Source organism: Bombus vosnesenskii, unplaced genomic scaffold (assembly GCF_011952255.1).
Source record: "Bombus vosnesenskii isolate JDL3184/JDL3185 unplaced genomic scaffold, Bvos_JDL3184-5_v1.1 scf7180000013990, whole genome shotgun sequence".
Classification (NCBI taxonomy): Eukaryota; Metazoa; Arthropoda; class Insecta; order Hymenoptera; family Apidae; genus Bombus; species Bombus vosnesenskii.
In genome coordinates this window covers 2,983-18,651 of record NW_022883316.1, presented here as the reverse complement: position 1 = coordinate 18,651, position 15,669 = coordinate 2,983, and the positions used below count along the sequence as shown (strand labels likewise).

Here is a 15,669-nt window from a genome sequence, read left to right as displayed (position 1 = left end):
AATCTCACCGTCACTAATCTCGAACAATTATAATCGGATTGAATAACTACAATAGTTTAGTTACAGTTATAGTAGACTTTAGATTGCTATGTTGCGGGGCTTTCCGAAGGTTCCGGTGTCCTTTCATCTCCGACATATATATATATATGTCGGAGATAAGAGGACACCGGTGCCTTCCCTCTGAAACCTCGGGAAAATCCATAAAAACATTGTAATTAAAATCTACAGTTGTAACTAAACGATTTGCCGCCATTCTAACCAATTGTATTTGTTTGAGACTTGTGACAATGAGCTTGGGCTCAAGGCGACAATTAGTCGCCGAACGTAGCCGCGGTCACGGGATGATCGTTTTGTCTAACAAAGGTATGGAGTAATTCTATAGCTCTCCTTAAAAGAAATATTCGTGGCGACACGCGACAGAAAATATTCCAACGGTTTCTGTCCCGTGGCTCGCCACACGCAGACCCTATTCTTCGAGTAAGATGATTGCCAGATGTCGACGCGTCTCCACAGTACGTGATCGGCTAGCCCGAGGACCGTCATAAACACTAATATCTAGTTACCTAAAATCCTTCAACAGATACACAGTCTTTGTCCCAACTACGGGAAAATAGGGGAGACCTATTTTTCAACGAGCGGCGTCTCCCACTAGCAACTTTCCCTCGAGGGCGGCTAGCATCTTTTTCTAACCACCGATATGGAGATTGACCAATTAGCAGCAACGCCAATTTCCCTTACTTTCTGAACAAAGGCTTTTCTCGATGAATCCGATGATCTCGTATCCTTAGACACACCCCGTTATAGTTTTCCTCTGTGGCATCATCGAGACGGGAAAGGCATTCTCGTTCGCGATCTCACTGATGAAAGGAGTAACCCTTTACAACCAGTGAATATCACGCATCCGACTTAGATTTTGTGAGTACGTTCATCTATCATCCCGTCGACCGCGGATTCGTTACTGAACCTAGGATCATTGTCATTAGTTTCTCGAGTACCTAACTACCACGGTTACTTGTCCGGTTCTATAATAATCGTATTTGCACTAGTCAATGTCTTCTCTATTGCATAACGACAACGTGTAACCCAAACGAAGATTCGTTTCACACCCCTAACCCTAATTCCAATGTAAACCCGACATATATATATATATATGTCGGAGTCAGGTTGGCACTTTGGGGCGTTCTATGAACCTTTACTTACTTTACCATCGCGGATGTGGTTAGTGTTTATCAGTGCGAATTTGGGCACTATAAGAGGCTATGAGTAACGGCAATAGGATGTCCGAGATGATGGTGACAACGAATCCAAGTTCGATAACGAATCCACGGTCCACGGGATGACCAGTATCAGTGTGACTTACTCGGCAATTCGCTCAACGACTCACTAACTAAAAACTCCCTGAATCCAGATGAACCTACCCTTATATATTCCTGTCTCCGCTTCTCGGGTCAATCCTTGTTTTTAAGGAGAGTCATAAAATCATTCCGTACCTCTGTCAGGTACGCGGCCCTCCCGTGACCGTGGCTACGTCTGGTGACCCGTTATGTCACCTTAAACCTGAACCCATCGTCGTAACGCCAGGTTGAAACATTAAAAGTTGCTTTCCTTATTTTTATGGCTTAAACATGAAAATCTTGACCATGGTGATGGAAGGTTTTTCCCAGCATTCCCGACGGAAAGTCCCGCCGTCCTTCCCCCCCCCCCCCGACATATTGTTCTATGTTAACCTGTTAATACAGTGTTACATTCATTAAACCACCTCTGTTATCCTAAACGAAACAGGTGAACGACTATTTCGCGGCGTCGATTAACATGATCGTAGCGAGAATTTACGCCTCTCGCTGACGCGTTCCCCTAGCGACCGCGTCTCTCCGCGAACGATCGTAACACCTATATCATTTATTAATTTACCTACAACAATTAATATTAATTGCTTATGAAATTTTGGATCAATACTTGGAATATTTTTAATAATTCAAATTATCTCAGGATTATTTTTATCAATAAATTACTGTCCAAATATCAATATTGCATTTAATAGAATTTCAAATATTATAAAAGATATAAACTCAGGATGATTAATTCGATTAATTCATATAAACGGAGCATCATTTTATTTTTTCATTATATATTTACATATTTTATTTAATTTTATTTTATTTATATTAATTAACTTACAAATACCTTACATCTTAGGAGATCCAGATAATTTTAAAATAGCAAATCCAATAATTTCATCAATTCATATTAAACCTGAATGATATTTTTATATGCATATTCAATTCTACGAACAATTCCAAATAAACTAGGAGGAGTAATCATACTTTTTATATCAATTTTTATTTTATATTTAATTCCATTAATTAATTTAAATAATTTAAAAAATAATAAATTTTATTTTATAAATAAAATTTTTTATTCATCATTTATTAATATTTTTATTATACTTACTTGATTAGGAAAGCAAATAATTGAATACCCATATACAAATTTAAATATATTATATACATTATTATATTTTATATATTTAATTTTCTCATTTTTTATAAATAATATTTGAGATACATTGAATACAAATTAGTTTCAACTTATTAACTACGAAAATAGGAATGGGGAAGTATGAAAGAAAGTAGGAAACTAAGAAGTATGTTTTCATGCGGTCATAAAATTTGCTGGGGTATAAAGCCAGGTATAATTCCTTAGGAAATTTTGAAAACATTTGGAGGGGTGCAAACCCTTGGAGGCGGAGCAAAAGACATTTCTGCAATGTCCGTCTGTTGCGATTCTGTCCTGCTTCTGTCGTTCTCTTTCTTACAACTCTATAATTTTCACTGCTTTAATACTTTTCTTGAACTATCAATATTATATAGCAGTGCACTATATCCAATTAATAATAATAGCAGGATACTCTGAATTGAAATTAATACGTACAGTACATTGAGAATAATAGTTTTAACTTATTAACTACGAAAATAGGAATGGGGCAGTATGAAAGAAAGTAGGAAACTAAGAAGTATGTTTTCATGCGGTCATAAAATTTGCTGGGGTATAAAGCCAGGTATAATTCCTTAGGAAATTTTGAAAACATTTGGAGGGGTGCAAACCCTTGGAGGCGGAGCAAAAGACATTTCTGCAATGTCCGTCTGTTGCGATTCTGTCCTGCTTCTGTCGTTCTCTTTCTTACAACTCTATAATTTTCACTGCTTTAATACTTTTCTTGAACTATCAATATTATATAGCAGCGTTCTACATCCAATTAATAATAATAGTAGGATACACTGAATTGAAATTAATACGTACAGTACATTGAGAATAATAGTTTTAACTTATTAACTACGAAAATAGGAATGGGGCAGTATGAAAGAAAGTAGGAAACTAAGAAGTATGTTTTCATGCGGTCATAAAATTTGCTGGGGTATAAAGCCAGGTATAATTCCTTAGGAAATTTTGAAAACATTTGGAGGGGTGCAAACCCTTGGAGGCGGAGCAAAAGACATTTCTGCAATGTCCGTCTGTTGCGATTCTGTCCTGCTTCTGTCGTTCTCTTTCTTACAACTCTATAATTTTCACTGCTTTAATACTTTTCTTGAACTATCAATATTATATAGCAGTGCACTATATCCAATTAATAATAATAGCAGGATACTCTGAATTGAAATTAATTCGTACAGTACATTGAGTACATAAAAAATAAATATTATTGTTTAATAAAATAATTAAAATTAATAAAATGAAATTCACAATAACAAATTCTAAAATAAATTTAATATTAATCAACTTAAAAAAAATTAAATTACTTAATTTAATATTAAATTTTTAAAAAATTTTATAAAAATATCTATAATTCCCAAAATTATTATTTTAATTTAAACTATTTTTTGTTAAATTAATATTTTTAGTTATATAGTTTAATAAAAACATTAATTTTGTAAATAAAAATTTAAAAATATTATTATAACTAGTAAAATAATTTTAATATATTAAATTTATTACTATTAATGAAAACCCTTATAATTGTATTCTTCTTTATATTTATAAATATAAGAATTAATTTAATTTTAATTTTAAATTATTTTTATTTAAATACTTTTATATCACCTTTAAAACAAATATTATATTTAATTTTATATATTATTTTTATAACAATAAATATCTTAATATATAAACAAATAATTTCATTAAACATATATATGTCGGAGATGAAAGAACACCGGAGCCTTTGGAATTTTGGATAATCCCGCAACATTGTAACCTAGAGTCTACTATAGCTGTAATTGAACAATTGTAGTTATTCAATCCGATTGTAATTGTTCGAGAGTTGTGATAATGAGCTTGGGCTCGAGGCGACAGTCATCGCCGAACGTAGCCGCGGTCACGGGATGAACGCTTTGCCTAACAAAGGTATGGAGTAATTCTATAGCTCTCCTTAAAGGAAATATTCGTGGCGACACGCGACAGTAAACATTCCAACGGTTTCTGTCCCGTGGCTCGCCACACGCAGACCCTATTCTTCGAGTAAAATGATTGCCAGATGTCGACGCGTCTCCGCAGTACCTGTTCGGCTAGCCCGAGGGCCCGTTATAAATCTTAAGGTTTAGTTAACTAAAGTCCTTCAAACAGACAAACGGTCTTTGTCCCAACTACGGAAAGATAGGGGAGATATATTTTTCAACGAGCGGCGTCTCCCACTAGCAACTTTCCCTCGAGGGCGGCTAGCATCTTTTTCTAACCACCGATATTGAGATTGACCAATTAGCAGCAACGCCAATTTCCCTTACTTTCTGAACGAAGGCTTTTCTCGACAAATCCGATGATCTCGTATCCTTAGACACACCCCGTTATAGTTTTCCTCTGTGGCATCATCGGGACGGGAAAGGCATTCTCGCTCGCGATCTCATTGATGAAAGGAATAACTCTTTACGACCAGTGAATATTACGCGTCCGACTTAGATTTTGTGAGTACGTTCATCTATCATCCCATCGACTGCGGAGTCGTTACTGAACCTAGGATCATTGTCATTAGTTTCTCGAGTACCTAACTACCGCGGTTACTTGTCCGGTTCTATAATAATCGTATTTGCACTAGTCAATGTCTTCTCTATTGCATAACGACAACGTGTAACCCAAACGAAGATTCTTTCACGCCCCTAACCCTAATTCTAATGTAAACCCGACATATATATATGCTCAGATTTCAGAGCCTAGTTTTAGGAGTAATGTAATATCGTAAGGTAGTTCGAATTAGAAATCAGTTGAAAATAGATTTTTTTTTTTTTTTTTTTTATTTATTTGTTGAAATTACAATCAATTCTCGCGTTGAGAATTTTCAGTAATTTTTCTGGCGTGGCGCAGTGACATGGCTATTTATTTACAATAAGTTAATACTATTATAGCTAGGTATAATTTATAAGTATTATAAGTAAGTGCATATGCTTAATTTGGATAATTAAGTGAATCTGACGTTTAGATCTAGCGGGTAGTGCCTCTTCAGCCTGCGAGTCTGGTCCGTCGTATGGAGTAGTCCAGTGATTAGGGGGTTTTGGTGTTTGTTGATTCTTTTGCTGTATCTGTTGCTATATTTTGCTATTTCCTCTTTGACGGTGGGTATCTTGAGGTCGCGGTGTATTGTTTCATTGGTTACATACCAAGGTGCGTCAATTAGGGATCTTAGCGTTTTCGATTGAAAGCGTTGGAGTATTTCTATGTTGGAGTTGCTTGCTGTTCCCCATAGTTGGATTCCGTAGGTCCAGACAGGTTTTATTACGGTCTTGTAGAGGGTAATTTTATTCTGTATATTTAGTTTGGAGCGTCGGCCCGTGAGCCAATAGAGTTTTTTTAGTTTGTCCTTTAGTTGCTTCCTTTTATCTGAGATGTGTGTCTTCCACGTTAGTCTCCTGTCCAGGGTCATGCCCAGGTATCGGACTGTGTCCCTGCTAGGAACTGTTGCATTGTTGATGGTGACCTGGGGGCAGGTTTGTTTTCGGAGCGTGAAGGTTACATGTGTGGATTTCTTTTCGTTGACTTTGAAGCCCCATTTGTGAAACCACTTTTCCATGGAGTCGAGACTTCGCTGGAGAGTGGATGAGGCTATTACCGGGTCAGCGTGGGAAGCTAATAGCGCTGTGTCGTCTGCAAATGTCGCTATTGTTATATCATTTGATATGGGTAGGTCGGCAGTGTAGATGGAGTACAGTAGGGGTCCGAGGACACTACCTTGGGGTATGCCGGCTTCTATTGGGAATGTTGCGGAAGTGGCGTCTAGGTATTTAACCATGAATTGTCTATTGGTTAGGTAAGATTTTAGGATGGAGTAGTAGGGGTGGGGTAGGATCTTTTTAAGTTTGTATAGTAGCCCTTCATGCCATACTTTATCGAATGCCTGTTGGATGTCTAGGAAGACCGCTGAGCAATATTTTTTCTTTTCGAGTGTTTGGCTGATCGTATGCGTTAGGCGGTGGATTTGCTCTACTGTAGAATGATGTTTTCGGAAGCCGAATTGGTGATCTGGGAGTGTTTTCAAGTTCTCCAGGATTGGAAGGAGTCGGTTCGTGAGCATCTTCTCGAATAGTTTGGACAGGGTAGGTAAAAGACTGATTGGGCGATAGGAGCAGGTTTCGTATATCGGTTTACCGGGTTTAGGGATGAGGGTAATCAATGAGATTTTCCAAGCCTTAGGATAGTGTTCCAGGCGAAGGATAGCATTAAAAATCGATGTGATGAGTGCTATCCCTTTTGTGGGAAGTTCCTTGATTGCTCTATTGCCTATTAGGTCGTGTCCTGCTGCTTTCTTGGGGTTTAGGCGACTGATTGTTTCTATAGTCTCAGCAGAGGAGAAGGGTTCGATAGGAGGGGACATTTGGAAGGGGTGTGCAGGTATTCAGTAACGTCCGCGGCGGTTTGGGGGGAATGGGGTTTGAATACTTTTGACAAGTGTTTTGCAAACAGGTCGGCTTTTTCTATGGGGCTTCGCGCCCATCCACCTTGCGGACGGCGGATAGGTGGGATTATTTGTGGGGGGCGTGTGAGTTTCCTGGAGGCCTTCCATAGTGAGTAGTTGGCGTCGGCTGTGGGGGATAAGCTGGCGAGGTATTTATGGAAACAGTCGTTTTTATAGTTTCTTAGGGTTCTGGATAGCTTTCTAGTTGCGTTGTTAAGTTTGCGTTTGTCCTCCGGTGTTCTATGGGTCTGCCATACTCTTCTTAGTCTTCGTTTTTCTGCTATTTTTTTAGTATGTAATGGGGGTATTCCTGTTTGCTGTTAGATGGCTTTGTCGGTGTGGAGAGGCGGATTGCGTTTATTATGCTCGTGTTTAAGTATTCCGTGGCTGCTTCGATATCTTCCTTTGTTTTTAGTGGGGTGAAGGCTGAGGTTGAGTGTGTAAAGACTTCTCTGAAGAGCTGCCAGTTGGTGTGTTGGTTGTGAATGGTGCCATTAGGTGTATTCTCGATGATTGTTGAACTGACTGTTGCTATCACGGGAGAATGATCGGAGGAGAGATCAGCCGAGGAGTTGATCTGGACGTGTCTTGATGGGATATTTTTAGTTATGAAGAAGTCGAGAAGGTCGGGTATTTTGTTGGTGTCAGTGGGCCAGTATGTGGGTTCGTATGTGGTGAGGTAGTTGAGGTTGTTGTTTGTTATGCTGTTTAAGAGGTTTTTGCCTCTTGCTGTAACCAGTCTGCTGCCCCATTGGATGTGCTTGGCGTTATAGTCTCCTCCAACTATGAATCTGTTGCCCAGGGTGTCCAGGAAGTTATCAAAGTCTTCTTTGGCGATGGAGTGTCTGGGAGGGCAGTATACTGCTGAGGTGGTGATTGAGCCATGACAGTCTTCTATTGCTACGTTTGTTGCTTGGAGGTAGTCTTTCTGGAATGATGGGAGTTCGTAGTGCTTAATACTTGCTTTGATTATTATTCCGGTGCCACCGTGGGCCTTTCCGCTGGGGTGTTGGGTATGGTAGAATTTGTAACCATTTATTTTCAGGTAGCTCTTGTCGGTGAAGTGGGTTTCCGACACGAGCATTACGTCGATTTGCTGGTGTTTTAAGAAGAGTTCTAGTTCAAGTTTGTGTTGCGCTAGACCGTTGGCGTTCCAGAGTGCTATGCGCCTTGATTTTATTTTGAGTCGGGGCGTGCTAATTTTTCCACGATGAGTGTTAGTAGCGATAGCAAGTGATTTATTTGCTCCGATTGTTTCTCTATTAGCTTTTCAAGCCTTGAGGAGTTGTCTGTGTTTGGTGGGTTGGGGTCACTGTTTTGGGGAAGGTTCCTTTGGCTGTTCGGGTTATTTTGGATGCCTTGTACTGCTTGGGCAAAGGAGGTTGAGGTGGAGATGAATTTGGTAGGACTGTGCGTTTGGTTGGTTGAGGGGGTTGGGGTAGTCGTGAATTTCGGCGGGCTGGGTGTTTGGTTGGATACCTCTTTTGCTCTGGGCTTAGGGTACCTGTTCGTGTATAGTGTTTTATATGCTGGGCAGCCTTTGTAGTTGGCAGGGTGGTCCCCTTGGCAGTGGATGCATTTCGCTGGGGTTTCCGGTGATTTGGCGCACTGGTCAGTGGAGTGAGAGCCTGCGCATTTAACGCAGCGGAAAGTATGGTTGCAGTATTTCTGCGTATGACCGTACCTTTGGCACCTTTTGCACTGCACTATTTCTTTTTTCACGAGCGGCGGTTCGATCTTAACTATCGCGTTCATTAGGCGACTGATGTTATATATTTCCTTATTGTTCGGTTTTTGTTTAATGTCTAGGAAGAATAAGGATAACGGGTCTTTCGAGACTCTATGCCTTATATTACTTACGTTGACGACTTCGTGGCCGAGTTTTGAGAGTTCGTATTTTAGTTCGTCTATATCTGCTGAGTGGTGTATGTTTCGTAGGACCACCCGGAAAGGCCTTTCCTGTTTAAGTTGGTAGGTGTGGAAGTTGGCGTTCAGGGTCCTGAGTGTCTTGGTGAGTTTTCTGTACGCTTCTGGGTTCGTCGGTAGTATTTTCACCTTGTTGTTGCTTATCTTAAGGTTATATTCCTCCTTGCTGGTATCTCTCTCTAGGGACTTGGTCATTGTCTGTATGTCAATGACGTCGTCCACAAAAATTGGTGGGGGAGGGGGGATTCTCTGTGCGTGTTGGTTTGATGGCGGTTCTACGATTTCCATGGCGTCGTTTGAGGATTCCAATACGGCGAACCTGTTGTGTGTGTTTATTTGCGTTGCTGGTTCTATTTTCCTCTTCTTTGTAGTGTTGGCGTCGTTAGTGCGGAAAGTTCTGCTACACTTCTGCCACGGGGAGGGTAGCTCGGGGTAGCTGCGAGTCTGCTCCGGAGAGCCTGGTCGCGGTTGCTGGGCCATCATCGAGCTAGTTAATTCGGAATGAACAACTAGTCGTGAGGCTGTGAGGCTAGTATTCGTGTTGGGGTTAGGTGCGTGGGATTTTCTTCTCCCTAGGGGGTAAGGGGCACTTAGCTGTGTTCTCTTTCGACGTTTGGGCGACACGTGTTGTTTTCGAACTACGCTGGGCACTAGAGACACGTCTGCACGCTTCGGCACTCCACAGCGAACTGAAAATAGATAAAACCGAGTTCGTCGTCTTTCTGTAGTTCGTTTACATTTAAGAGTGCCTGCGTGACTAAAGGCACGTAGTTGGTAGTTCTTACATAGGTATGAGGGAAACAATAGACAACGTTAGAAGAAGGACGGTTTCGATATCCAAGGCGGAACGACCGAAAGATCAGAGTGTGCTAGTCGAAAAGTGTGCGTGTTGCGAGAATCAGAGCTAATTGAGTCGTCGAAGAGTAGAGTCGTGAGAATTGATAGAGCTGTTAGAGAGTGTGTGTGTGTGTGTGTGTTAGATTCGTTGTGACGAGGGTGGTCAAATAACTGTAAAGTTATTTGATATAGATACGAGTATTGCATTTAGTTTCCGTTAAATAAACATCGTTTTCTGTCCAATTTATATTTGTATATTCAATTTAATATTAATAAATTGTAAGTAATCGGAAAAAAATGCTATCCTTATTTCCACGCTATTACAGTAATATATTGTATTTCCCAGATTACTTTCATTAATATTCGTCTTAAGACATTAATAACACTCAATTTTAATTTTATCAAAGCAAAATAAATATTTTTGTTTAATTAAAACTCTACTCCTAAAAAAATAAAACTTTTCTATTTATGCAAAATTGCATGCAATGAAAGTTTCAATGAATACACTTCGTTTTGTAACTGTTTTCTTCAATCAGAAAAGATAACGGCCAAAAAATTATTGTTATTCCACAACTAATTGGAAATTTTGACAGTTTAATTCGATCATTGGATCGATTACACGTACGGTGATTTTTCAAATTCGGAATCAGTTACAGACCTGACTGAAGAGTTAAGCCCTGCGATGTGTAGTTGGTCCAGGGACAGTGTGGCAAATCTATTCGTTCAACGCTGATTGGTTCCGCCATTTATAAAAGCGCTTCCTGCAGCAGTTATGTATAGATTGGTATAAATATAAATGTATAAAGTATAGGTTTACAAAGTTGTCTGTAAACAAAGTGTAATAATATTTACTGTGTATTGGAGTGTATATAACGACGAAAATAAAGAATAATAAGAAAAAGTAAGATATTATTAAAAGTCGCTCTTATTAATAGATATAAATAATACTTGAATAACCTGTTCATAAGATTGCTAAAGATAACCTCAAAAGAAAATACAACTTTTTTGCAAAGTTTAACGATAAATTATATTACAATTTTAAATTAACATTAAATTTTGAGCTACACACATCTTAGTAATTAAATCTATATGGTGTTATCCGTTTTTACTTTAAGGTGATTTATACTTCGTGTTCATTACAAATTTTTGCAGTCATCATAGAAAACATACAGAATTAACATTTAAGTTTGGAACGTTAGTTCAAATGCCTGATTACTCAGCCAAGGGATGCAGAAACAAGTCAAAGAGTGGTAAGAAAATGTATTATCTTCCAAACAATCCCAAACGAAAAGAGTAATTGCGAATATATGTCGGGTTCACATTAGAATTAGGGTTAGGGGCGTAAAGCAAATCTTCGTTTGGATTACACGTCGTCATTATGCAATAGAGAAGACATTGGCTAGTGCAAATACGATTACCATAGAACCGGACAAGTAACCGTGGTAATTAGATACTCGAGAAACTAATGACAATGATCCTAGGCTCAATAACGAACCCGCGGATAACGGGACGGTAGCCGTACGCACTCGCAAAGATCTAAGTCGGATTCTGTGTTAATAGTCGCTGGCGTTAATCTCCTTTTTTGTCGATGAGACCGCAAGAGAGAATGACTTTCCGTCCCGGTGATACCCCAGAGGAAAACTATGACGGGGTGTGACTAAGGACACGAGATCATCGGATTCGTCGGGGACATCCCACGTTCGGAAAGTAAGGGAAATTGACGTTGCTGCTAATTGGCCAATCTCCATATCGGTAGTTAGAAAAGGATGCTAGCTGCCCTTGAGGGAGGGTTGCTAGTGGGAGACGTCGTTCGTGGAAAAATAGGTCTCTCCTGTCTTCCCGTAACTGGGACAAAGACTGTGTATCTGTTGAAGGATTTTATGTAACTAGATATTAGTGTTTATGACGGTCCTCGGGCTAGCCGATCACGTACTGTGGAGACGCGTCGACATCTGGTAAACATCCTGCCCGGAGAATAGGATCTGCGTGTGGCAAGCTACGGGACAGAAACCGTTGGAATGTTTACTGCCTCGTGCCGCTACAAATCTTTCTTTTAAGGAGAGCTATAGGATTACTCAATGCCTTTGTTAGATGGAGAGTTCGTCCCGTTGACCGCGGCCACGTTCGGCGACTAATTGTCGCCTTGAGCCTAAGCTCATTGTCACAAGTCTCAAACAAATACAATTGGTTAGAATGACGGCAAATCGTTTAGTTACAACTGTAGATTTTAATTACAATGTTTTTATGGATTTTCCCGAGGTTTCAGAGGGAAGGCACCGATGTCCTCTTATCTCCGACATATATAATAAGCATAAAAAATGTATTTAAGTTTTCATTAATAAAATTAGACACTAATGACTTTACGCTGTTAATTTCCCTAGGCCATAGTTGTACACACAGGTCTGTTAACTGCTGTAAAGGAGATAAGGTTCTTAATGTCGCAAGATGTACTTTACCAATCGGCCACCATTGAACACTGCGATCGAGTAGCTAGGATTTTGTGTTTGGCGCCATTCTTCGGTGAAAGCACTAAAGGTAAAGAATATAAACTAAAGCAGTTAGCTTATTTAATAACTAATACTATATTATGTATTTATTATAATTTCTCACCATTTATTTCAAGCAGATATATCTACAGTACTCCATTTATTACAGAAAGCATTGTTTAAATGAATATTAATTATGAACCATTATTAAACATGCATTATTATTACCAACAAACAAGTTTAACAAGACCACAATGTTCAAATTAGATATATACACATATCTTTAATGCTTTTATATTTGACGCATATATTGGAAAGTAAGTTTGTTTTTAGTTTTTTTTTTAATTTATTAAAAAATTGTGTAACTATTAACATTACCTATAACATACGTAAATAGTGTCATATTTAAAATATTACCCATGATTAAAAATTTTCAATGTTATTAAATTCTTTATTGAGGAAGCTAAATTATAATATAATTATAGAGTTTACAAAGGATTTTAATAATGAAAAAATATTTATTTTATATAACATTTATTAGACATTAGTTAGATATAAAATAAGAATAATATAATCATAATAATCATATATCTAAGATAAAAGTTGATCTCTATGATCATTAACATGGTGTTGCTTTTTCCTCACATCCTCCTGCTACACGCTTCGAAGCAGAACATGCAGCGAGTAGATATTACGAAATCAGATCCAACAGCAAACAATACAATATGTATAGAACTCTAACCATGGAAACACCAACACCTTTGGTAGCCGAAGTTATGCACAAGTAACTAACCAATCGCCACCCTTAACACCAACATAGCCAAATCCATCAGTAATACGCTCAAGCAACCACCGTTACCATACTAACTAACGGCAATTACTTCCAGATGTAGCAGTATATGCACCACTGCGAACAGGCAGTACATTGACAGAGATTATAGAAGTAGCATTGGCAACTACTACTTATGAACCAAATAACAGGCAAACAAAAATAATTCCGCAAGACTTTCTTGACAAAATCAGAGGGAAAAAGGTAAGCGAAAGCAAAATGACAAAAACATAGAGCTCGTGAAAGCAAAAAAACATCTAAACAAACTTGCAAAGGAAATAGAAAGTAAAATAAAAGATCATAATAATAACGAATTCTCAAAATTCATAGATTCACTTTCTGCGTACGAGAATTCCAACTATTTCCTATGGAAAGCCACGAACAAAATAAAGGAGCCAATTAAACTAATCCCAGCAATCAGATTAACGGACAACACATGAGCCAGAAGCAACGAAGAGCAAGCTGAAGAATTTTCCAACCACCTTTGTTGAAATTATCTCTTCGAGGAACGCGTGATGAATGTGTAACAGAAATATATTTAAGTATAAGTGTAACTGTAAGTATAAGTATAAATATAAGCATAAGTATAAGTACAGTGTATACTAATCCAGAACCACACTGTGGCAGCGTTACATTACAACAGAGCTTCGAAGCCATGAGTCTATGGGTATTTATATAATTACGAAAACTGGCCCGTCTATATATACCCTGCTGCACCATCTGTGCATGGCATATTCCTAAAAAAGGCTATGAGACTGAGAGGCCCTTCAAATTGATTTAGAGCTAAACAATACTCAATAGCATCGGGGACTAAGAGAACTAAACGCTAGAGAAGATGTAGTTTTCCTAGAAGTGAGTATTACTTCAACACCCTCCCTAACACTCGAAATCTTTACAAACGATTAATTTTTAACATCATTGTTATTTTTCAGACCTAATTTTTGTCGTAAATATTGAAATCTTGGTTTCGGTAACGTCTTCGTAAATATATCTGCTTGTTACGTCCGGCGACTCTCTACACAAAGCAGACTCCACGCCACGTGAGTTCTATTAGAAACAGTGACAATGACTGTTTTGTATCGTATCTGGTTATATTATTTATTGTTCTTACTTGGTGCCCGATTTTTGTTAGTTCCTTGCATATATTTTTGGTGTTTATTCTTGGGTATAGGTCTCTAATTACTACTTTGTGGTTCTTTTCTGTTTTGAGCTGGTATGTATGATGTATGGTATGTTTAATACTTGCGCCACTTTTCGAAAGATTTTTGGAGTATTTGTTTGCATTTTGACTTGTTCCAGTTTTAATTCCTTTATACTGTAGTTTTCTCTTCCGACAGTTTTGTTTAATAGTTCAATAAGGGTATCTGTTATTTGAGCATGAATGTAGATCGGTGGTGGTTTAACGATATGTGTTGTCATTTCTTCCTCTGAACTCGTATCTCCGTCTTTTATCAGTGAGCTGAAAGAATTTCGGAGTGGGATGTCCTGTAGCCACTGGTGCATTTCTGTATCGGGAATTTCTATAGCGCTTGTATTTAGGATTATTTTACGCCTTTTGTGAGCTGTTGCTACCTCCCAGTTTTCATCTTGATAGGATAGTTCGTTATTGTAACTGTTTTCTTCCTGCTTTTGCAACGTTTCCATTTCTTTTATAGGCTTTCCTGTTCTTTGTTAATTGATTGTTTTCTGCTTAACGTATTTGTAGCTTCATTTATGAAACATATGTCACCCTTTTTTTTTGGCGGCGGTATTGGTTGTTGCATTTTGAAACTTTTACCATGTGACAGTGTTCGTTAACGTTTTAACCTCCTAAATTCACTATTTATCGCATTAACACTGGAGCACATTTACTCGCGCCTGTTTACCTCGGCTGCTCGGGCAGAATTGTCATTACAATGCAATTATCTATATTGTTACATCGAGGCCTTTCTTCTACAATTTTTAACATTTTCTTCTACATAATATTTTAAAATTTGTTAACAATCACTGTTTACAAATTGACGGCAAGTACCTGATTCGGGATTATACGTTCTATATACATCGAACGTAACAATAAGAAACACAGAAACCAACTGAGATATAACACGACATTGAAATTAGAAATTAATTACACCCTCGTAGTGGTGCCTGCATCAGCTTGGACTAATTCGCAAACGATGGAAGTTGTATATGTGGGAGATGAAAGAACACCGGAGCCTTTGGAATTTTGGATAATCCCGCAACATTGTAACCTAGAGTCTACTATAGCTGTAATTGAACAATTGTAGTTATTCAACCCGATTGTAATTGTTCGAGAGTCGTGATAATGAGCTTGGGCTCGAGGCGACAGTCAGTCGCCGAACGTAGCCGCGTTCAATGGATGAACGCTTTGCCTAGCAAAGGTATGGAGTAATTCTATAGCTCTCCTTAAAGGAAATATTCGTGGCGACACGCGACAGTAAACATTCCAACGGTTTCTGTCCCGTGGCTCGCCACACGCAGACCCTATTCTTCGAGTAAAATGATTGCCAGATGTCGACGCGTCTCCGCAGTACCTGTTCGGCTAGCCCGAGGGCCCGTTATAAATCTTAAGGTTTAGTTAACTAAAGTCCTTCAAACAGACAAACGGTCTTTGTCCCAACTACGGAAAGATAGGGGAGATATATTTTTCAACG

General features: G+C 38.5%; 1 protein-coding gene across 2 annotated transcripts; it reads left to right on the top strand.

Moving 5' to 3' along the window:
* The first annotated feature begins 10,867 nt into the window (after positions 1-10,867).
* On the top strand, positions 10,868-13,920 carry LOC117239392. Of its 2 annotated transcripts, XM_033504894.1 has the most exons (5): positions 10,868-10,950; positions 12,082-12,235; positions 13,074-13,219; positions 13,346-13,571; positions 13,643-13,915. In XM_033504894.1, exons 2-4 carry the CDS (start codon positions 12,136-12,138, stop codon positions 13,403-13,405), a joined length of 306 nt encoding a protein of 101 aa, XP_033360785.1. In that variant the 5' UTR covers positions 10,868-10,950; positions 12,082-12,135; the 3' UTR covers positions 13,406-13,571; positions 13,643-13,915. The 2 variants fall into 2 exon arrangements, with proteins under 2 accessions (XP_033360785.1, XP_033360786.1); XM_033504895.1 differs by lacking the exons at positions 10,868-10,950; positions 12,082-12,235 and adding an exon at positions 12,466-12,503 and having other exon boundaries at positions 13,643-13,920.
* Positions 13,921-15,669: the final 1,749 nt, after the last annotated feature.